Source organism: Cucurbita pepo, chromosome 12 (assembly GCF_057944985.1).
Source record: "Cucurbita pepo subsp. pepo isolate OVF chromosome 12, ASM5794498v1, whole genome shotgun sequence".
Classification (NCBI taxonomy): Eukaryota; Viridiplantae; Streptophyta; class Magnoliopsida; order Cucurbitales; family Cucurbitaceae; genus Cucurbita; species Cucurbita pepo.
Window position 1 is genome coordinate 8774557 of NC_141809.1, and position 24501 is coordinate 8799057.

The 24501-nt window shown below is 33.9% G+C and overlaps 1 protein-coding gene and 1 pseudogene across 1 annotated transcript; both read left to right on the forward strand.

Moving 5' to 3' along the window:
- The first annotated feature begins 10544 nt into the window (after positions 1 to 10544).
- LOC147789963 (polygalacturonase-like) lies at positions 10545 to 11086 on the forward strand. Its single transcript, XM_087129416.1, has 2 exons — positions 10545 to 10691; positions 10778 to 11086. Exons 1-2 carry the CDS (start codon positions 10545 to 10547, stop codon positions 11084 to 11086), a joined length of 456 nt encoding a protein of 151 aa, XP_086985542.1.
- A 368-nt stretch (positions 11087 to 11454) lies between these two features.
- On the forward strand, positions 11455 to 12216 carry LOC147789964 (exopolygalacturonase pseudogene; annotated as a pseudogene).
- Positions 12217 to 24501: the final 12285 nt, after the last annotated feature.

Genomic DNA, 24501 nt, shown 5'->3' on the forward strand with positions numbered 1-24501 from the left:
CCATGGAACCCTTCACAATCTTTCACGAACTTTTTCCAAATTCTGGTGCATAACATGTGCTATCCAACTAATTCATAGAGATTATATTCTTCTTGAGACCAGAAATATATCTAAACTTCTTTAATGTCCTGATTTCTTACTCGAGTTTGTTTGCAGACATCTCCATTCATTTCAATCATCAAGGTTTTTGTTGTCGGCAAGATACACCTTAAAAAAAAATTCGGATTTGAAATTTTGAAACAATTTCTTACTTAGAGTAGAATGGAATAATGCGCCTAAATCCAAAATCCAAGATTCAATCGAGCTGTCCACAATAAGAATTATTGCAACACGTTACGTTTAGCATGTTTGGAGATTTTTTTCGGTTCTTTGATTTTCATCGTCCTTGTTTGTTTGGGCTCTTTCATTTACTTTTTCCCCTTTGATCAACACTAAGAGCATTGCCTTAAGAATCTCCAATTTAATTTTCCGTTTTCAAATACTTTCGCTGAGAACTAAATCTCAAATTTAATTAAACTTCAACTTATTAGATATTTGGGAACGGTTGTTCGCGACAACAACAGTATCCCACAACTGTAAAGAGGACATCAAAATCAGTTCTTTAATTTAATCTTCAAAATTAATTTCCACCGAACTCAGTTGACTTAAAATCATATTGAATTCATTTATATGATCCACAACAGATCTACCTTCAGACATTTGTAGATTGAAAAATCTTCGAATCAAATACACCTTGTTCATACTCAACGGTTTTTCGTACCTATTTAATAGCGCCTTCAATAGAACTTACATTATCTTCTCCTTGATAATGTGAAACGCCACATTTTTGGACAGTGTCAACCAAATAAACCCTAAGGCCTGCCGATCCTTGAGCTTTCGCTGCTCTGTGGTTATGATATTCGGTTTCACCCCAATAGAGATTCATGGAGATCTTTCTGGTACAGAAAATCTTCCATCTACATCTTCTAGAAACCAAAATTGGATCAATTGAACTTCTCAATTCCAATCTTTGAGCTTTCCATCTTCACATATGTTATAACCAAGATCAAATTTGAGTCATACATAATTATGCGTCTGTCATGTTTTCATTATGTTTTCAGGCATCTCCGCTACGAGAGAAGCATCAAGGTCTTGCATGGCCAACAAATCAGTAACTTTGCGCCAAACACCAAAATTATTGATTCCATCAAATTTTTCTACTTCAAGATTAAAACTCAAAATTCTCGATCCACATCCTGATTTAATATCAGATGATTCTGCCATTTGTAACAAGTAATCTGGATGAAAGTAGAAAAATACAATTCTTGAAAATTGATTTTCAAGAAAATAAGCACGATTGTGAGCATGTTTTGTAGTTGATGGGGTCAAAACTTTTAGAATACCCCAAATATCACAACCATGCTTTGATACCACTTGTACAAAAATGATACAACCTTCAAAGCTCTGATACCATTTGTTATGCGCCGAAATGCTACAACCACAAAACTATGATATCAATTGTTGTACCAATAGTGGAAGCAAGATCAAATGTACTCACAACACCAACTAATAAAATTTAAACAAAAAGACAGATTTATGTGGTTCAGAGACAAGAAATTCCCCTACATCCACGTATAGCCACCAATCACTAATAATCAAAGTGTTTACAAGTGAATACTTCACTCTCACGCTACAAAGTCTCTTACCAAAAAGTTTCTCCAAAATGTCACTCAAAATACAATGTGACACACAAACTCAATCAAATTCCGATATCCTCAATCTCCTAGACAAACCCTTTATATAGGGATAATTCATGTAGAATATGAATGTTATATATATACTAAATGAGGATTAATAACCAAAATAAATAAGATATTACTTAAAATGGTTAAAGATTAAATAACTAAATTAATATTTTTATTTAACCAAAACAGCTATACATGGGATGAGAGTTAATAACTAAATTAAATAAAAAAAAATTATGACAATTTACAACAAGTTCATAATTTGCTTAATCGATGGAGATGATTACCAATTTAACCTTAAGAGTTAACTTTTAACAACGGTAACGACCCTAATTTTCTTTAACCTAATTAGTGACGTCACTCATGTATACATAACTGATTAAGCGTAAGCTCTGTTGGATGATGGAAGTCCCACATCGACTAATTTAGGGAATGATCATGGGTTTATAAGTGAGGAATGCTAACTCCATTGGTATGAGGCCTTTTGGGGAAACCCAAAGCAAAGCCATGAGAGCTTATGCTCAAAGTGGACAATATCATACCATTGTGGAGAGTCGTGTTCGTCTAACATGGTATCAGAGCCATGCCCTAAACTTAGTCGTGCCAATAAATTGGTAAATCCTCAAATCCTCAAATATCGAACAAAGAACTCCTAAAGAAAAGGAGTCAAGCCCCTCCTCGAAGGCAGTCAAAAATGACTAAGACTCCAAAGGAGTCGAGCCTCGATTAAGGGGAGGCGCACTTTGTTCGAGGGGAGGTGTTGGATGATGGAAGTCCCACATCGACTAATTTAGGGAATGATCATGGGTTTATAAGTGAGGAATGCTAACTCCATTGGTATGAGGCCTTTTGGGGAAACCCAAAGCAAAGCCATGAGAGCTTATGCTCAAAGTGGACAATATCATACCATTGTGGAGAGTCGTGTTCGTCTAACAAGCTCATCATAAATAACCTTCTATTTCGTAATCATTCATAGATCCAAAACATTCTATTTCGTAAGCTCATGTGATCACTAAATTGTACATGTGGAGATATGTGAGTGGGGGCGTCATATGCAATGAGTATTGCATAAGATCGGACCATGAAGAAAACCACTCTCACTTTATAATGTCGTTTACTGTTGAGACTGATTTTCTTTTCATTCGATAACCTAGGTAACTCGGTTTTAATCCTGAGCTAACCATAAACTCCTGTTTGTTCGGAATTATCCTTAGATTTGTATGGGTGAGAGTGGCTCTAGTTCGCCGATTCAATAGGCCTCCCATTTCAGGGGTAAGACTGGGTGAATGGCTAGGGACGTGGGGTGCAAGATGGAATTCACTCCTACCCGCTTTCACGGATAGAAGAGAGGTAGTTCCCTTAAGCACTGACTCCAAGTCTTGAACAAGGGGCCCCACCCTCTCATTGGCCTGAGAGGGATTCGGTTTACTGGTTGGACCACAAACCAATTGTTCATTAGAGGATTAGTGAGACATAAGGAACAAGAAGTAACTTTAGGGGTAAAACGGTAAATTGACCCAGCTCTAGTTACGAACAACCTGTGAAGGATCGACTTACTAATCATGGTTATATCAAATGGACAGAAATATATCTATAGTGAGGGGAGTGCAACTACTAGGCTATAGTGGAGTGTCCTAGTAGTTAACGAATGTTGGTTAAGCAGGTTAATGAGTCTAACCTGTTAATCTTGGATCATTGGAGCCCATGATCTATAGGTCCATTAGGTCCCTCTGCTAGCTCATATCGGACTAAACCTTAGAACAGTGTGACGAGTGAGTTTGAAATGTTCGAATTCAAACTAGGGAATATGCGCTACATATATACGATATATTTAACCGCATTTTTGTTTTATTTACGAATTAAACAAAAAGAGAGAATCTGAGATATTTAAATAAGTGTCGGAATTGATTATGTGTCGAAATTGATTGGGATTGGCATTTGAATTAATATTAAATATTAATTAAATAGTTAAACTAATTATTCAAATTAATTGTTGAATTAAAATGAAGAAAGTCAAAATGTTGACTTCATTTAATGGAAAAATACATGTTAGTGGAATTTTGAGGTGTCAAAATTTGGTTTAACCAAACTTGCATGCTTGCCAAATAAACCCACACATTTGAGTGGAATTTTGAGTGTCAAAATTTGGTTAACTCAAACATGCATGCTTGCCACATAATCCCAAACATTTGAGTGGAATTTTGAGTGTCAAAATTTGGTGATCTCAAATTTGCATGAACATGCAAACATGACTCTTTAAATAGAGTGATTATGATACATGGAAGGTATTCTTCTTCTTGGTGAAAAACCTTGAGAAAAACCTCTAACAAACACTCTCTTCATATATACAAAATCCCTCCCAAGTTTAGTCACTTACCGGATTCAACAATTCCGTTCTAAGGCCGGAGGATAGTGGAGAAGACACTAGAGGTAGTTCGAAACCGGTTCGTGAGGAAAAAGGAATTTGAACTATAAAAGGTTAGTATTCAAACTCATTAAGTTTTAATACTTATGAACATGCTAGTTATTTACTATAATTGATGTTCTAAAAGTGCCTAAGATCCAAATTGCTTCCGCATGTGTTATATTAACACCATCAATCGGAAAAATCTCGAACCCTAATTTTATTAGATTTGGAATTGGTTACAATAGGAAAGATCTTAAAATCTAGTTTTATTAAATTTGGAATTGTTCCAAACATAAAAGATCTTGAAAATCAAGACATGTCTTCCATCTAAATTATTGTAATTTAATTCATTTTCAATTTCTAAGATATGCTATACATGCTGGTCAATTTTGATTTTTTATAATTTAATTATGCATATGATGTATGTTTTAAATTGATTGATTAAATACATCTGGTATGTCATTTAGTTTAAAATCCCATTATAGGTTAAGCATAATCATGCATTTTAATTGTTTTTTTTTTAAATATAAATGTTATATTTGAAATTTTTTTTATTAAGTTGTTTTCTTATATAAATAAGATGATTTCTTAATTAGGATGTATTTTCCATATGCATTTGAGTATAATTGTTATGCTTGAAAATTAAATTAGGATATTTATTTCTTAAATTGAATGCATGCTATTTACCTAATACGATTATGGTTTGTTCTAATATAATTAGAATTTGAGTAATCTATTAAATTTAATTTTAAAGGGTTTAAAATGCTAGATTTTTAAGATTATTCTAGAAGGGAATTAGTTTTCAATAGGATCCTAGATCCTAAAGACAGTTTAATTCATTCATTAATCTTGTAATTAATAGTTAATTAAAGAGGAATGAATTTTAAATAAAAATTGACTACAAGGGAACTCTGTCTAAGGAAGGTTTTGGCTAGGCTGAGGTATTTAAGCTGACAGAAATGGAACACTTGTACCTCAGAACCGACTTGGGAGTTGAATTAGTCAAATTTTATTTAATTTCATTAAGCAAGCTCACGATGTGATTAGTTTTCTTTAATAGTTTAAAAACTTTGCAATTCACGTTAAAAGCAATCCAACAAACATGAGGGTTCTGAAAGGGTAGATTGAAAACTTAGATAAATGAGATTAGTCTAATTTGTCTGAGTAATAGAAAACCCTATTTCAAAATACTTAGGTGGAGGACATCGGTCAATATAAAGATATTAAGGACACATGTCAGGATATCCTACGTTCTCTATTATTGATTCACACCGTGAGATTCATGCGGGACCTCGTGGCAGCTTTTAGACCATCCCCCATGGAAGGTGTTTGCATGAGTAAATATCAACGTGAATCTTGAGAAAGTATTTATAGTAAATGAGAGAAGGAAATGTGTCAACATATCCTATGGTCTCCATTATTGGTTCATAACGTGAGATCCATGCGGGGCCTCATGGCGGCTTTTGGACCGTCCCCATACGGAAGGTGTTTGCATGGGTCAATATCAGGGTGAACTCTTGGGAATGATTAGATAGTAATTATATTTCCAAGACTTGACCTACCCTACGGCGGCACTTGTTGGTATAAAATTACAAGATCTAAAATGATGGGTTACATTTACGAATAGATCATTAAGGTTGTTAATGATGTTCTCGATTGAACTAATGGTAATTAAATATTATAGGAATAAGAGTTATTCTGATATAATGTTTGGTTGAGATTGTATCAGTTTAGTGAAGGAACACTTGACCTACCCTACGGCTGCACTTGTTCTAAATCACTAAAGTACCATAGCATTAGAAATGATTTATAGGGTTCAATTTATAAAATTGTTTGTTCTCATGCTCAAATTGAATGGATAGTTGATGGTTTCTAATTAAATAATATTTTATATTTGAACTTTGTAATTAAATAATATTTTATATATTTCAAATATAATGTTCAAGATCTCTCCATTGTTTAATTTTCACTACTGTGTTGAGAAAATTTTAATACTTGAAAAAATAATATTAGCACTATGATGGAAGTGTTTTTTTTTTTTTTTTTTTTTTGTCTTTATTTTGAAATGTTCTCAAGACCTATTGTGAATCGAATTATTCGAAGAGCACATGATTGATAAATCAAAGGTGATGAGAAAGCTTTGTTCATATTTTCTAGTTAATATGTTGGATGTCATGACTAAAAGATAAGAAAAAGACAAAAAACATATGAGATGTTTAAGTCCATAGAAGCTAAATTTAGATAATTATTTAAATGATCTCCAAATTAAGTATTATAAAATTTAAGAAAAATTTTATGACCAAAGCTATTGATAGGAAATAGTTCCTAGCTTATAGTGAAAGAAATTTTTCAAATTACTCTATGGAAAAAAAACTAAATGAAAGTAAATTTGATTTACTAGATTTTTTGTGGAGACTAGATGACACCCCTTATAGCTGATATAAGATCTACTACCAAGATTTATTTTTCATTACACTTGATATGTAATTCTTGGAAAATACTTGATGATGTAGATGTCAGAATTTAGTGCAACTTCTTTCTAGTTTGAATTAGTTATTGAATATAGGTAATCATTTAATATTGAAGAATATATTAGTTAGGGAATATATATTAGATATTTTAAATTTGAATAGTAGTATATTTTATTTTATTCACTAGATTTAGTTAGTTTATATTTTCCTTCTTGGTGGTAGGTATTAGGGTTTAGGGTTTAAGGTTTAGTTGATAGTACGAGAAGGACATCTGTCAATAGTACGAGAACATTGTGTACTAAAATTAGTTGATAGAAGGTGGAATTTATTTCCAACTCTCAACATAATACAATTTTGTAAAATTGTGATGTAAGAGGAGAAAACAATACTATATTAGATATAGTCACGTATTAAAAAAAAATTATACAGTATTATTGAACTCTTGTTACGATATGCAACCGAGATTGCATAGTGAACATGATTGCCTTCAAAATATTCTATGAGACAATTTTTGGAATTATGGAAATGTAGTAAACTTAGTTTACAACACTTCAATAATTGTAATCAAGCATATATGCTAAGACAAATATGCTCAAAATTATGCCAAGTGTAGGCTACTCCTAAAGAGAAACAAAATAGTATTTTATTTAATTCTAAATAGAAAAACATATTGGTATGACAAATGTAATTTTCTAAAGAAGTTCATAGAAGGACATACACTTATAATAAGGTGAGATATGTTAGATGAACACGACTCTCCACAATGGTATGATATTGTCCACTTTGAACATAAGCTCTCATGGCTTTGCTTTGGGCTTCCCAAAAAGGCCTCATAGCAATGGAGTTAGTATTCCTCACTTATAAACCCATGATCATTCCCTAAATTAGTCGATGTGGGACTTTCATCATAGTCCCACCATCCAACAGATAGTGTTAATTAAATAGTTCCAAGTGGAGACCTTAATAGTTAACCAAAGTTGTTAACAATTTAATTTCCCTTGAGAGTCAAGTGGATCCTAGTCATTAATTCGATAAGTCTCATCGTAGTGGGGGAATTATGAGATGATTCAATCCTACTAAAATTCAAATTGTCATGTTAGATGACCAATTTAAGGACTTATTACCCTCAAAATAGTTACGAGGGATGATGACGAAGGATAAATATTTTTAAGTCATAAAATCCAGAGATTTGTAGATATTCTTGATGAGGTTAAACTCATACGATATGAATTGACCTACAAAAGGAAAATTATGTATAGATAAGAAGATATAGATCTTCAAAACAAGACTCATGACAAAGAGTTGAACTTAATGGGAGAAAGTAGCTAGAAGTAGACTTTCTCTCCTATTGTAATTCTAGAGTCTATTATTATTCTCTAATTCATTTTTGTATATATAAGATATGTTGAATAAATATTTAGAATTCTTTTTGTGAAAAGAAATCTAAGAGGATACATCTGCACATATTATTATATGGATTTATTATTCAAATTCAAAACCAAAATATTTGCTAAAGAAGTAAAAGTTGATTTATGAAATGAATTTAACCTATAGATTTTTTAATAGAAGGTTTGATAACCTTTAACTTTAAATAAATTGTAATGAGCTTGTGAAAACAAGAAAATTACTAATTGATGAGTGGATTTTCTCAATTTTTTTTTAAATTGGAGACATATTACTCCTTATGAATTGATGTGATCTTTCACTCTAACATAAATAGATTTGGAATAATTTTGTATCTCCTAAAAATAGAAATTTAAGGATAAATGTCAATATTGACTCATATATATTATATTGACAAAATTGTCAAATATTTGATGCAAGACTTCAAAGAATGATAATATCATTGAAATATGAAGTCAGAGGAATAGTATCCTAAGTAACCTCAAATGTTGAGAGTATGATTAATTATTTTTCCTGAGTGGGAGATAATTAATGCATAGATGAGAATTAACCTTAAATATATAGTTAATTAAATTATATTAGTTAAACTAATGTATGACCTGAAAAATTAAAGTTTTCTCAAAGTATCCATGGATAATGAGAATTTTTTTATTGTGTATGGAGTTAAAGATTTGATCTTTAAGTGGTACACTAGTTACATAAATTTAGAAAATTTAGGTTAAGATCAATTTTACCTTAGATTGTGAAGTATGGTATACGGAACATTTTTTACTTTTAAAGCAACAAAATGACTGGTATGACTATAATAATTTCTTAAACATTTGGAAGGTGTTTCACATGTGATTTAGTTTGTCACTCTCATTGTGATGATAGTGATACAAAGACTAATATTAAGGAAATTATAAAAGATCAATCTATAAAGAATGATATTGAGAGAGAAAGCATCATTGGTAATGACCAAAATGACTTTTAATGATAATTATTTTGTTTTATATAAAATGACTCTCTAGGTTTAAAGTGTTTGAGGGTCATCTAGAATGTCTAGGATTAGGAGACATGTCCCATCTTCAATAGGGCAAGTGAGAGAACATGTTGGGTATAGAGTAAGTGGGAGATTGTTGGGATTTATGCCCTAAAGCCGGGTAATTAATTTACTTTTTAACTATAATTTTTATTATTTTATTTGTAATTTAATTGTTATCCATGGTATCAAAATCCAACATTATTAATATAATCTTGAACCGTATGTGGTTGACATACAATAGAATTGTGTTCCAGTAATAACCTAAAGAGTCTATAGTATATGAATAAAGTTAGGTTCTTTATCGTGGTAACACTATTGATATGGCTCACTTTGTAATGGTTACAAATGATTTGATCCAAATTGTTCCTGTGGAGATATGTAAGTGGGAGTATACTATACAATGAGTTTGTATAAGACTGAACCAAGAAATATTTAATCTTTCTTTATAAATCCGTTAATTGAGAAGATTAATATTTCACATTATGATCATATGCGACTCAAACTTAATCCTGAGTGAGTTATGAACTCCTACATGTGGGAGCTTGTCCTTTAATTTACATGGGTGAGAGTGACTCTTTTAGCCCATTCAATATGCCTACCATTTGAGGGACATACCATACTTTGAGACAAGCCATTTTGTTGCTTTATTATAGTCATACAAGTCATTTTATGCGTATGCCTACCATAATATGCCTATAATATGCACAAGCCATTTTGTTGCTTTATTATAGTCATACAAGTCATTTTATGCGTATGCCTACCATAATATGCCTATAATATGCCTACCATTTTAAGCATGTTTAGTTTGGAACAATATTATGTTTGGCAACCTCTTGAAATTTTCTTAACAAACATGTGGGTAAAGCAAAACATGCTAAAAACAACTCAGGTTGATCGGTAAGAATAATCTCTCTTCTTTGAAACACTTTATGAGGAATAAATAATGTGGTCATAGTGCAAAAGATGTCGGAAAATGCTCGAGCCACTGGGTGTCAAATTCATACTAAAAAATTTGGTTCAAATCCTGTTCCTGGGACATTGCACTAATCGGTTTAACGGGTTCTTGCTTTCCCCCCCCCCCCCCCCCCTTTTGTACAAGTCTTATTTCTAACGATTTTAGGTTGAAAACAGTCTCTAACCAATGTAGTCCAACAGTCTCTAACCAATGTAGTCATAAATAAAAATGTTTGTGGCCCCAAAGCTAGTACTTCGTTGGGTTTGGCCAATGCCCAGTTTATTTGAGATTCAACCATTCAAAGGCTAGTGAGAGAGATATTACAACACAACCATTAATGAGCAACTTACAGAAACGATAAACAACTTTTAGTTATCAATTTATGTTTGGATTAAGAGAGGGAAATGGATCCATAACTTCTTTTAGTTCCATCCCAACTTATGCCTATTTTTCAATTTGTATTAAATAAATAAAAAGTTCCAAATCTAAAACCAAATATCATTGTCTCTCACTAGTTTTCAAACCATATACATAAAAAAGAAAAGAAAGCACAGGCTTCATGAGTACGATCAAATCGAGTTTCTTGGCTGCTACAATTTTGATGTTACTATTGTTAGCTCTTACCGTCGATGCTCAATCTAGTGCCGATGTTGTTTTTCCTTTGAAAAGATATGGTAACATAGTGTCTGGTACTGACATCACGAAGGTAAATATACAATATGAACATCAATATTATCACTAGTTAAGCTGATCAATTGTTTGATATAAGTTTTTGTTACTTGTGAAATGTAGGCTTTAGGAAATGCATGGAAGGATGCATTCACGTCCAATCGTTCTAGTGCAATTTTTATTCCGAAAGGGATATTTAAAGTAAAGCAAGGGAAGTTTGAAGGACCTTGTAATAGCCCAATTGACTTTCAATTTGGAGGAACATTGCAGACACAAAAAAGTCTTCAGGGAGATAATTGGATCACTTTTGCACGTGTTGATAGATTGACATTATCAGGTGAAGGAGTTTTTGATGGCCAAGGAAAGGCAGCTTGGAAAAGGAATGATTTGCCACAAAGCATAAATTGTGCCCAAACTCCCTGTTGTAAGTAATATGCCTTTAGCTTTCCTTCTCAATCTCATGCATCTTGTTGTTTTTGAAAGGGCTTCTTACATGTCTTCTCTAATGTTCTGACATTTACGATTTGGTAAATGTTCTTCATTTTCTAGAGGATAATCTTTAAACAATCAAGTGAAGAAGTGAATTTTTTTTGAGTTTTCAATTTTATTGGGTTCTGTTCAAATTTTTAGCTTCATTACCGACTCTCACAAAATATTATTTGATTATACAAAATGTTTAGAGTTTGAGGTTCAACTTCATCACCAATTCAACCGTTAAGAGAATAACATCACTTGATAGCAAGAACTTCCATATCAACGTCCTCAGCTGCAACAACCTCACATTCCATAATATCAATATAATGGCACCAGAAAACAGTCCAAACTCTGATGGAATACACATCGGTCCATCAAATAAGATCACAATCACAAAGTCCAAAATTGCAACTGGAGATGATTGCATTTCTCTTGGAGATGGAAGCAAACTAATTAAAGTCACCAACGTGACGTGCAGACCAGGACATGGAATAAGCATCGGAAGTCTTGGTAGATACACTAACGAAGAACTTGTTGAAGGTGTCATCGTAAAGAACTGCACGTTAATTAACACCACTAATGGTGTTAGGATCAAAACGTGGCCAGCTTCTGCGGCTAGCAGCACCGCCACCAATATGCACTTTTTGGACATTATAATGGTCAATGTTAGCAAGCCTATTCTAATAGACCAAGAGTATTGTCTATGGAATCAGTGCAATCCGCAGGTATGGATCGCATTCTCGAACCTTTCATTCATTTTTTCATTATAACTTAACAAATAAACCATTTGTTGTCTCATTTTAATTTTCAGATTCCTTCAAAAATTAAGATTAGTACAGTGAGCTTCAAGAACATTAGAGGAAGTTCTGCAACTCTGCTGGCAATCAAACTTATTTGCAGCCGTCACTTACCATGTGACGATGTAAAAGTAAGCAACATTGACCTCACTTACAATGGAATAAAAGGTCCTATTTCCTCCCAATGCACGAATGTGAAACCTATCATTTCAGGAAGACCGAACCCCAAGATATGTTCCTCTCCTTATGTTGTCCAATGGATTGTTCATTGCCATAGAACTTCAAATATAATAGACAACCTTAATTAAAAAAGAAGACCGCCTCTATCCATTTGACTCTCATTCTTTTGAGTTTCTTTTGTTGTACTTTTCGAAATAAATAAGATGGTCGACTGTTTGAAGGAGACTTTGTGTCGTGAACAACCTAATGTTTTTATTACCACCACCTTATATAATAAAATTGTTCCAAGTCTTGTTTTTTTCGTTCAAGTTTTGAATTCGAAATAAGACAACGTAATTGTAACAACCATTATTAAAAAAAAAACTAATCCATTACTCAAGAAAAGAATCTTTAACCAACCAAAATATCTAACTCCTCTTTCAATTAGTTACCCTAAACAAATCAATTACCATTAGAAATCTTTTAGACAGAATGGATGAGTTAGATTGAATCTCCTAACTACTTCCCATATTGCACAGATCCATCATTATTGTTAAAGAAGAATTAAAATTTGAGGTGACTAATCCAACAAGTCGTGTCCTTCAATCTATCTATTTCGTCAATCGTGTAATTTTGGTTGCAACTTTTGGATATGACTTGTTAAAATTTAGCTTTCAGATTAGAAAATTAAGTGACAATGATTAATATGTATTTTAGGAATTTACATTTAATATCGAATTATCTACCTATTTATCCCGACCAAGTTTAGTTATAGGAAAAATGTCCATAGTCCTAGAAAAATTAAATATCAAAAGTAGCTAAATGTTCTAGGAGTTTAATGTACCAGAACTCATCAAAATTTGCCCAAATCCATGGTAAATAAGGCCAAAAAATAACAGAAATCACAAAAGAGAGAAAATAAAAACAGAATTTGGTCTTGATCGATGATGCTATGTTTCGTGTTTTCAAGTCTTAAGATATTTGTTGTTCGTGAGTTTAGCTGGGTCGAGTTGAGATATTTTTAGACCTAACACAATTAATTGGATCATAAATTTATTCAACTCAAACAACCCTTACCACATAATTAAATCTTTTGATTTTATTGTTTAGAATAAAATCTTAAGAAAAAGAAAAAAAAAAAGGGGAACTAAGCCATTTGGAAATGGCAAATGGTGCCCCTGCTAAGATTTGGACCACGATTTCAAATTTGGATTCAGCAACTAGCAACTGATACCTTTGACGTTCCCCTTCATCTACCATGACATACCTACATTACCAACTTATCTTGAATTGCTTATAAGGGTGAAAACTATCCACACAAACCAACACCATTTTTTGTAGCATGCTTTTTCCTTACTCACATGCCTCCTAAGATGTAATCACATACCTAAAATTTGGACCTTGGGAATCCAAATTTGGCATCTAATGGCCCCCACAACTTCTTGCATCTTCAATGATATGGTCACATTAGTTACTTGTTTTGAATTGCTCCTAGGAGTGAAAACTATCTCTAAAAATCATGTTGCCTACTTTGGTGCTTCAAGCATAAGACTCAAAAGTTAAGCGTGTTTAGTTTCGAACAATATTATGTTTGGCTACCTCTTGAAATTTTCTTAACAAACATGTGGGTAAAGACAAAATATGCTGAAAACAACTCATGTTGATCGGTAAGAATAATCTCCCTGCTTAGAAACACTTCATGAGGAGTAAATAATGTGGTCATATTGCAAAAGATGTCCGAAAATGCTAGAGCCATTGGGTGTCAAATTCATACTAAAAAATTTGGTTCAAATCTTGTTCATGGAACATTACATAAATCGGTTTAAGAGGTTCTTGCTTTTTTTTTTTTTTTTTTTTCTGGAGATGTAATCCGTTTCATGCCTCCTAAGATGTACTCGGTTTCGAGAATTTTCTCGAGATGTAATTTCATTTTTGAGAGAAAGAGAGAGAGATTGGTGTGTTTGGCTCAACCGGAGAGTCTATTTACAGAGACTCTTCAAGAATTTTTGCCAAGAATATATTTACATATTTAATATTACTAGGATATAATACCTTAAACAAACTATATTTAAATATTATAAGATATCCTAATATATATTTAATTAATTTAAATCTCATTCAAATTTTAAATATATTTTTATTTAATGTATCATACATTAATTGATTTAATATTTAATTGTATCTCATACAATAAATATATTTTTCTTTTTTTATATATTTAATATATTAAATATTAATTTGAAACCTTCAAATTAAATATATTTTCTCAATTTATTTAATATATCTAATATATTCAATATTAGTTTGACATTTCAAATTAAATTTATTTTCTCCTTTATATTTAATATATCTAATATATTAAATACCAATTTCAACCCTTCAAATTTTCTTTCAAATAAATTGAACCTTTAGCGTTACTATGAGCTAGCAAGGAAACCCTATGGACCTACCGATTACAAGCTCCAATGATACAAAATTAATTAATTAAACTTTTTAATTAATCAATTTCCATTCATTAACGGTAGGTCACTCCACTATAAACCTAGAGTTGCACTCTTATGCACTGTAGGACAAGTTATGTCCATTGATATAATCATTACAAGCAAGTCGATCCTTCATGAGTTGTTCATAACTACAGCAGGGTCAAAAGTCCGTTTTACCCCTGTAATTACATTTTTCAACTTAAATACCACTGATTCTCTAATAAACAATTTGTTTATGATCCAATCATAAACCAAGTCCCTCTCGGACCAGTGAGAGGGTGGGGCCCCATTGTTCAAGTCCCGAAATAAGTACTTAAGAGAACAACTCATCTAGTTTCCTAGTATAGGAAGGAGTGAATTTCATCTCATGATATTATGTTCCAAACTCCCTATTTGGTCAAGTCCCTAAAATGGTAGGCATATTGAATCGGCCTAAAGGGCAATTCTCACCCATGTAAATTAAAGGACAAGCCCTCACAGGCAAGAGTTCATAACTCACTCAGGATTAAGATCGACTCGCACATAATCATCGTGTGAAATATTAATCTTCTCAATTAACGGAATTATAAAGAAAGATTAATCATTTCTTGGTTCAGTCTTATACAAACTCATTGTATAGGGTACCCCCACTTACATGTCTCCACATGAACGATTTGAATCAAATCATTTGTAACAATTACAAAGTGTGTCGTATCAATAGTGTTACCATGATAAGACATCCAACTTTATCCATATACTATAGACTCTTTAGGTTATTACTTGAACACGATTCTCTTGTATGTCAACCAAATACTGTTCAAGATTACATTAATAACCTTGGATTTTCATACCATGAATAACAATTAAATTATAAATAAAATAATAAAAATTATTGTTAAAAACCTAAATAATTAATTACGAGGCTTTAAGGCATAAATCCCAACAAATATGACATGTATTAAGTGACAACTATATGTACGTAGTCTAGAAAAACGCCTTAAGTCGACAATTCCTCTCTGACTTCTAAGCTCCCGAGAACCCTATCGCCACGATCGGTAGCTTCACAGACCTGAAAAAGAAATGTAAATAAGAATGAGTATAAATATATTCAGTAAGCAACATACTTATAGGCTCTTATCGCATCCATGTCATAGTAGGGAACCACCAACTTACTCTATAGGCTCTAGAGTTTCAACAATCTTGGTACACACACCTGGGCAGAAGATTTAACCTTCGTAGCGATATCCGACGTCTAAGTATGAGGCGCTACGACATATAACTTTGTACCAGGTGAGGAACATGGTGAGTGCCAGCCTGCTCGTCGTCCATGGAGGAGTGAACTGGCGAACCCGTCGCACAGGCCATGAGATCGCCCAAGGTTGGGGCGTGCTACTTTCCGATACAAGCCAGCTCGACAAGTTATTGATGGTGTTAATATAAAACATGCGGAAGCAATTTGGATCTTAGGAACTCTTAGAACATCAATTATAGTAAATAACTAGCTTGTTCATAAGTATTAAAACTCAAGGTATTTGAGTACTAACCTTTTGTAGTTCAAATTCCTTTTTCCTCACGAATCGGTTTCGAACCACCACTAGTGTCTTCTCCACTATTCTCCGGCCTTAGAATGAAATTGTGTAATCCGATGAGTGACTAAACTTGGGAGTGATTTAGTATATATGAAGAGAGAGTTTGTGAGAGTTTTTCTCAAGGTTTTTCGAAGGGAGAAGTTCCATGTACCTTGATCACTCTGTTTATAGAGTTATGTTTGCATGTTCATGTAAATTTGAGATCGCCAAATTTGACACTCAATATTCCACTCAAATGTTTGGGATTATGTGGCAAGCATGCAAGTTTGAGCTCACCAAATTTTGACACTAAAAATAACACTAAAATTTGTGGGGTTTATTTGGCAAGCATGCAAGTTTGGTTAAACCAAATTTTGACACCTCAAAATTCCATTGACTCAAACATGGATTTTTCCATTAGTGAAGACAACATTTTGACTTTCTTTATTTTAATTCGATAACTAATTTGAAATTATTATATTAAAGGATTAATTAAATTATTTAATTAATATTTATTATTAATTCAAATGCCGATCCCAATCCCAATCAATTACGACGCATATTTCATTAAAATATTTAAATCTTATTTAAATATCTCAGATTCTCTCTTTTTGTTTAATTCGTAAATAAAACAAAAATGCGGTTAAATATATCGTATATATGTAGCGTATATTCCCTAATTTGAATTCGAACACTTCGAACCCACTCGTCACCTGTTCTATGGTTTAGTCCGATATGAGCTAGCAGAGGGACCTAATGGACATATAAATCATGGACTCCAACGATCCAAGATTAACTGGTTAAATTCATTAACCTTGTTAACCAACACTCGTTAACTACTAGGACACTCCACTATAGCCTAGTAGTTGCACTCCCCTCACTATATATATATTTCTGTCCATTTGATATAACCATGATTAGTAAGTCGATCCTTCACAGGTTGTTGGTAACTAGAGCTGGGTCAATTAACCGTTTTACCCCTGAAGTTACTTCTTGTTCCTTATGTCTCATTGATCCTCTAATGAAAAATTGGTTTATGATCCAACCACCGAATCCCTCTCACGCCAATGAGAGGGTGGGGCCCCTTGTTTAAGACCTGGAGTTAGTACTTAAGGGAACTACCTCTCTTCTATCCCCAAAAGTGGGTAGGAGCGAATTCCATCTTGCACCCCACGTCCCCAGCCTATTGAGTTGGCGAACTCGAGCCACTCTCACCCATGCCAATCTAAGGATAATTTCGAATAAACAGGAGTTCAAGGTTAGCTTCGAATTAAGATCGAGTTACCTAGGTCATTGAATGAAAAGAAAATCAGTCTCAACAATAAACGACATTATAAAGTGAGAGTGATTTTCTTCATGGTCCGATCTTATGCAATACTCATTGCATAGGACGCCCCCACTCACATGTCTCCGCATGTACAATTTAGTGATCACATTGTTTATGTCATATACAAAAGTGGACCGCATCCATAGTGTCCCCAAGATAAGGTACTCAGCCTTATCCCTGTACTATAGATCATTTTGACTATATACTTGAACTTGATCCACTCTTATGTCTCTACATATAGTTCAAGTACTCATACTATAGCCAGAGTATTCTTAGTTTATTGGATTTAGATTAACGATCGTAAAATATACTTTATTCAATAACAATCTTTACTGAATAAACATCAATGATAACTTTATTGAAAATAGAATATGTTTTTATTTACAAACTATGAGTTTTAGGACATAAAACCCAACAACCCGCATGATCAACATAGGATGGACCCACATGCAGAATAGTCAATCTATCACTTTGTATCACAATCCTAACCAATGTAACACCTCGCTTGATGGTATTGTACAAGAGTGGAAAGGTGAGTGGAAACTACTTGAACGCCATACCAGCTACTATCAGTTTAGAAATCTTTCTTCTACATCCCAAGGTACTAAGGTGGCCTTCTAGGTCTCAAGGGTGGTTAGGCGGTCTTGGTAGGGACTCAAGTCTCCACTCTCATAATTCCTGACTCCTTGAATCTTTCATGGTTCGGGGTTGTAGGTTCTCACCGTCTAATCATCCCTCATGATTCCACTTAACAACAACCATGTTTATGCACTCTGCGTATAAATTTCATATTTTGTGTCATGTGCTACTACCATGGAACCCTTCACAATCTTTCACGAACTTTTTCCAAAATTTGGTGCATAACATGTGCTATCCAACTAATCAATAGAGTTTATATTCTTCTTGAGACCAGAAATACATCTAAACTTCTTTAATGTCTTGATTTCTTATTGTAGTTTGTATGCTGTCGCAACCCCGTATTTTACTACGGACCGTGACTTACGACAACGCACAAATGCACAAAGTGATTTAAATATGAAATAAAGAAAATCCTTAAATTCCAATAAAGTTTTTGGACGACAAACAACAAAACACATGACAGTTTGGAAATAAAGTTTGAAAGTATCCAAACACAAAATAAAGACTAGATTGACGCCCCGGGACAACCCGTTCCTCTGTGACAATCCCCGTCTCCATCACGCCCGCCCTTGATCGACACCTCGCGCTCCTGAAAAAGGAAAATATAGCAAGGATGAGTATAAAAATTATACTCAGTAAGACACCTACTTGTAGGCTCTCTTCGAATCTTAACTTAACAGGGTCGGCCGGTCCGGTTCGGCTCGGCTCGGCTCACGTTTGCGGTTTGGCTCGGCTTTGCAAGGGACATGTGTTGTCGCCTCGCTGGAGCTGCGTTGCTCCAGCCAATGGTCGACGCGTGTCCGGTGCCTGTCACGCCACCCTTCGCCACTCGCCGACCGACCTCTTTTTTTTTTTTTTTTCTTTTTCTTCTCTGTCCTCTGAAATCCGTAACACAGTCCCCTTTTCCGATTTTCATATCTTTCAATCTGTAGATCGGATCAATATGATTTCTTAGGCAAAATTCTAGATCAATTTCTTAGGCAAAATCTGTAGATCGGATCAATTGACTGCCCCTCGGTAGCAGTTGCTCTAACTCACTAAAGTATCGTTGCAAATTAATAATTTTTGGGTACATTACATTTGCTAAAACTGATTGGATTCAACAGGATTAAGTCAAATCACTAATAGAATTTTCTTTATATCACAGCATCACAAACTCAATAGTACAATTACTCGCTTCTGAGAAATTAAACGGCGACAATTACGCAACTTGGAAATCAAACCTAAACACAATACTGATAATTGATGATTTAAGGTTTGTTTTAACTTAGGAGTGTCCTCCAAACCCCAGCTCAAATGCAAACCGAACAGTTCAGGATGCGTATGACAGATGGATAAAGGCAAATGACAAAGCCCGAGTGTACATTCTAGCCAGCATATCTGATGTTTTGGCTAAGAAACACGATGTTATGGGTACTGCTAAAGAGATTATGGAATCTCTAAAAGGGATGTTTGGACAACCGTCCTTCTCCCTTAGACATGAAGCCATAAAATACATTTACAACTGCCGTATAAAAGTAGGGACCTCAATTAGAGAACATGTCTTGGACATGATGGTCCATTTCAATGTGGTAGAAGAAAATGAAGCTATCTTTGATGAGAAGATTCAAGTCAGTTTTATCATGATGTCTCTTCCGAAGGGCTTCTTCAAGTTCTGCACCAATGTGGTAATGAACAAAATAGAATATAACTTGACTGCTCTTCTCAATGAGCTACAGACTTATCAGTCCCTCTTAACGAACAAGGAACAAATAGGAGAAGCAAATGTTGTTATCTCAAAGAAATTACTACGAGGATCGTCCTCCAAAAATAAGTCTGGACCTTCAACTTCTAAAAGTGTTTTGATGAAGAAGAAGGGTAAAGGGAAAAATAAGATTCCTACTAACCGCAAACACAAGATTCAAAAAGAAGATAAAGGAAAATGTTTCCATTGCAACGAAAATGGGCACTGGAAGAGAAATTGCCCAAAATACCTTGCAGAGAAGAAAGTCGAAAAGACACAACAAGGTAAATATGATTTACTCGTTGTAGAAATATTTTTAGTAGAGTTTGACAACTCAACTTGGATACTAGATTCAGGGGCGACTAATCATATTTGTTCTTTTTACCAGGAAACTAGCTCCTGGAGAATGCTTGCGGACGGCGTGATAACACTTAGGGTTGGAACAGGAGAGGTTGTCTCAGCAAGATCAGTAGAAAATTTAAAGTTGTTTTTTTTGGAGATAGATTCATTATATTAGATAATGTACTTTTTGTTCCTGAAATAAAAAGAAATCTAATATCTATCTCTTGTTTATTAGAGCAATTGTATAAAGTATCTTTTGAAATCAATGAAGTGTTCATTTGCAAAAGAGGTATTCATATTTGTTCTGCAAAACTAGAAAACAAGTTATATATGTTAAAACCGAGCGAAAAAAAAGCTATTTTAAATACCGAGATGTTTAAAACAGCTGAAACTCAAAATAAACGACAAAAGATTTCTCCTAATACCTATCTTTGGCACTTAAGACTAGGCCACATTAATCTCAATAGGATTGAGAGATTGGTTAAAAGAGAACTTCTAAATGAGTTAGAAGACAACTCTTTACCTCCATGTGAGTCTTGTCTTGATGGTAAAATGACTAAACGATCGTTTTCCGAAAAAGGTTATAGAGCCAAAGAAACCTTAGAACTCGTGCATACAGATTTCTGTGGTCCAATGAATTTCAAAGCACGAGGAGGGTATGAATATTTCATCAATTTTATTGATGATTATTCAAGGTATGGCTATCTTTACCTAATGCGTCACAAGTTCGAAGCTCTTGAAAATTTTAGAGAGTATAAGACTAAGGTTGAGAATCTATTAGGTAAAACTATTAAAACACTTCGATCAGATCGAGAAGGAGAGTACATGGACTTAAGATTTCAGAACTATATGATAGAACATGGAATAAGATCTCAACTCTCAGCCCCTGGTATGCCTCAACAAAATGTTGTATCAGAAAGGAGAAATAGAACTCTGTTAGACATGGTTCGGTCTATGATGAGTTTCGCTCAATTACCCGATCCGTTTTGGGGATATGCAGTGGAGACTTCTACATACATTTTGAACATGGTTCCTACTAAGAGTGTTTCAAAAACACCTTATGAGTTATGGAAAGGGCGTAAAGGTAGTTTACGTCACTTCAGAATTTGGGATGTCCAGCACATGTGTTGTTGCAAAACCCCAAGAAATTAGAACGTCGTTCAAAATTATGTCTATTCGTAGGATACCCCAAAGAGACGAAAGGTGGTTTGTTTTATGACCCTCAAGAAAATAGAGTGTTCGTATCAACAAATGCTACATTCTTAGAGGAAGACTGTAACGACCCGAAAAAAAAAAAGAAAATAATAATAATAAGTAAATAATAATTATAAAAAAAAAAAAAAAGTTATCGACCCTCTCTCCACCTTCCCCAAATATTTCCCCAACACCTCCAACTGCAAAATGATCTGCAAAAGAAAGAAACAAAACAGAAACAAAAAAATGGTAGATTTTGGGAAGGAGAAAAATGGGAGAAAGAAACAAAAGAAAGATAGAAGATTTTGGGAGAGAAAAATTGGATCGAATGGCTTCACTCCAAGGAGATTTGATAGGAAGGAAAAGAGAGAAAACTTATGGGTAAGTTAGATCTCCTCTTCTCTTATTTTTGCACGAAATAGAAAAGTTATTTTAGATCTCTTTTTTCAATTATTTAGATTTTTGGATATCTTGTCGAAAATCAAAATTGATTGAAAAATGATTTTGTCAATTGCATGGATCATCATTTTTAGGAAAGAGAAGAAAATCATAATTGATTGATGCATGGAAAGAGAAGAAAATCATAATTGATTGATTGAAAAATGGTTTTGTCAATAAGAATGGATTGTAATTGACTTATTTGATTGGATAGTCATTTGAAAAAGAGAAGAAAACGACTTATTTGATTGGATAGTCATTTGAAAAACAGAAGAAAACATAATAGATTGAAAATGGCTTCGGTTAATAATAGTAGTTTGTAGGAAAGAGAAGAAAACAGAATAGATTGAAAATATTTTTCTGTTAATTAGAGAGTGGAAAGAGAGGAGAACAGAACTGATTGAAATTTGTTTTATAATTGCATAATCATTTATAGGAAGAAAAAAAAAATACAGAGAGAAGAGAACAAAAGGTACAACATAAGAGAAGGAAAATGGAAGATGTGAAAAATTATTATTGTTTGCATCCAAAGAATATAATATTATAACAAACCATAGTTGGATTGAATGATTCAAAGAAGCATGAAATAATATTGACATATTTTCAATTTGAGTTTTAGAAAATTTAGAAACAATGAAAACTTGGAATTCGATTTTTACTGAGACCGTTTTAGAGCTGTATTTCACATTGTTAGTTGGATTATTAATTAAAATGTGAAATACTAACAAAATGTGACGAACGGTTGGATATGAAGCGAGCTCCAGCAACCTTTGGAGCAGCTCTCGAGGAACGGGTGCTTACGTTAATTAAATTAGGGAATACTTCGGCTGAGGCCAACCAGGTAAGTGGCCTTACTATAGGATAGGCTAAAAATTGTATGAGTTACGATGATGTATGAACTATGTCGTACGATGCGGTAGATGAGTTATGATAATGTATGATGTATGACTTTGATGATGTATGAGTTATGATGATGTGTGGGTTATGATACCTGATGATGTGCTCAGTATATATATATTTTCATGAATGTCGTACTTGATATGTTTGATGCACTTTGTGGCAATATGATGAGTATGATGATTGCGTGACGTTTACCTTAATATGATGACGTTTTCCATATTGAGCATGCTATATGATGATGAGTGCCATATTGCATCATGTCGTTAGATCGACATAGGACACAACCCTAAGAGCGTGAAAATGATATTAATATAAATATCCACGAATATGTGTTACCTAGAGTAACAAAGAGATGAGACTAGAGGGTTGTGTCAGAAGAGACATTATGATGGATTTAGAGGGACCTCATGCATATTGTATGTTCATAAGCATAGGGCTACTTCCCCTAGAGATGATGAGTGCGGACTCGAACCGTATGATGAGCGCGTATGCGCACAGGTGCAAAAGCACACAGATGAGGGCGTTCATGTGGTGCATGACACTATGGGGTTCCGCTGACCTCCGGACGTCGCTACAGATTAGCTTGACCAGAGGGTCCAGGGGGTGTGCGAGCGCCCTAGGGATTCACACTCGTACGTGTGAGTCGTGTGTAGGGAAGTACTACACATCCAATTTGTCCAAGACTGGAGGCCACCCCTAAGATGATTAGAGATAGGTCCCTAAATCATGATTGCATGTGTTTGCATTTGCATGGCCCCTATAGTGGGGCCACTTACTGAGTATTCTTTGAAATACTCAGGCCGTGTGCCACATCATTTTTCAAGTAAAGGCAAGGCGCACTTGTACGGAGGACGGCGACATCGCGAGCAGAGACTGTGGCACGTGCATAGGGTAGATTCATATTTAAATTTCTAGTCTTAAGTTAGAATAGGTTGTTTTGCATTTCATTGTTTTAAATTATTTTGTATTTATTTTTGTTTTCTCTAAATTTCAGTTTTCCAGAGAAGAAGTTGTTTTAAACGTTTTTTTTGAAGTTAACGTTATCAACTATGTTCATGTAAGAGTTATATTTCTGCATTATAGATGAGCATGAGACGTTAGTAGCGACTCTGAGTATGTGGAAATTTAGGGTCGTTACAAAGACCACGTAAGAAATCATCAACCTTGCAGCAAACTAGTATTAAGTGAGATTTCTAAAGAAGCTACTGATAAAACAACAAGAGTTGTTGATTAAGCTGGTCCTTCAACAAGAGTTGTTGATGGAGCTGACACTTTTGGTCAATCACATTCTTCAAGAGTTGAGAATGCCTCGACGTAGTGGGAGGGTTATAACTCAACCCGATCGTTACTTGGGTTTGGTAGAAACTCAAGTCATCATACTTGATGTTGGCGTTGAGGATCCATTGACCTATAAACAGGCAATGAATGATGAAGATAGAGATCAGTGGATTAAAGCCATGAATCTTGAAATGGAGTCAATGTACTTCAATTCAGTCTGGGAACTTGTAGATCAACTAGATGGAGTAAAACCTATTGGTTGCAAATGATTCTATAAGAGGAAACGAGACCAAACCAATAAAGATTGTTTTTGAATAAAGTGAACTTTACTATCATTAATCTAAATCCAATAAACTAAGAACACTCTGGCTATAGTATGAATACTTGAACTATATGTAGAGACATAAGAGTGGATCAAGCATATAAAATTACAAGATCTAAAATGATGGGTTACATTTACGAATAGATCATTAAGGTTGTTAATGATGTTCTCGATTGAACTAATGGTAATTAAATATTATAGGAATAAGAGTTATTCTGATATAA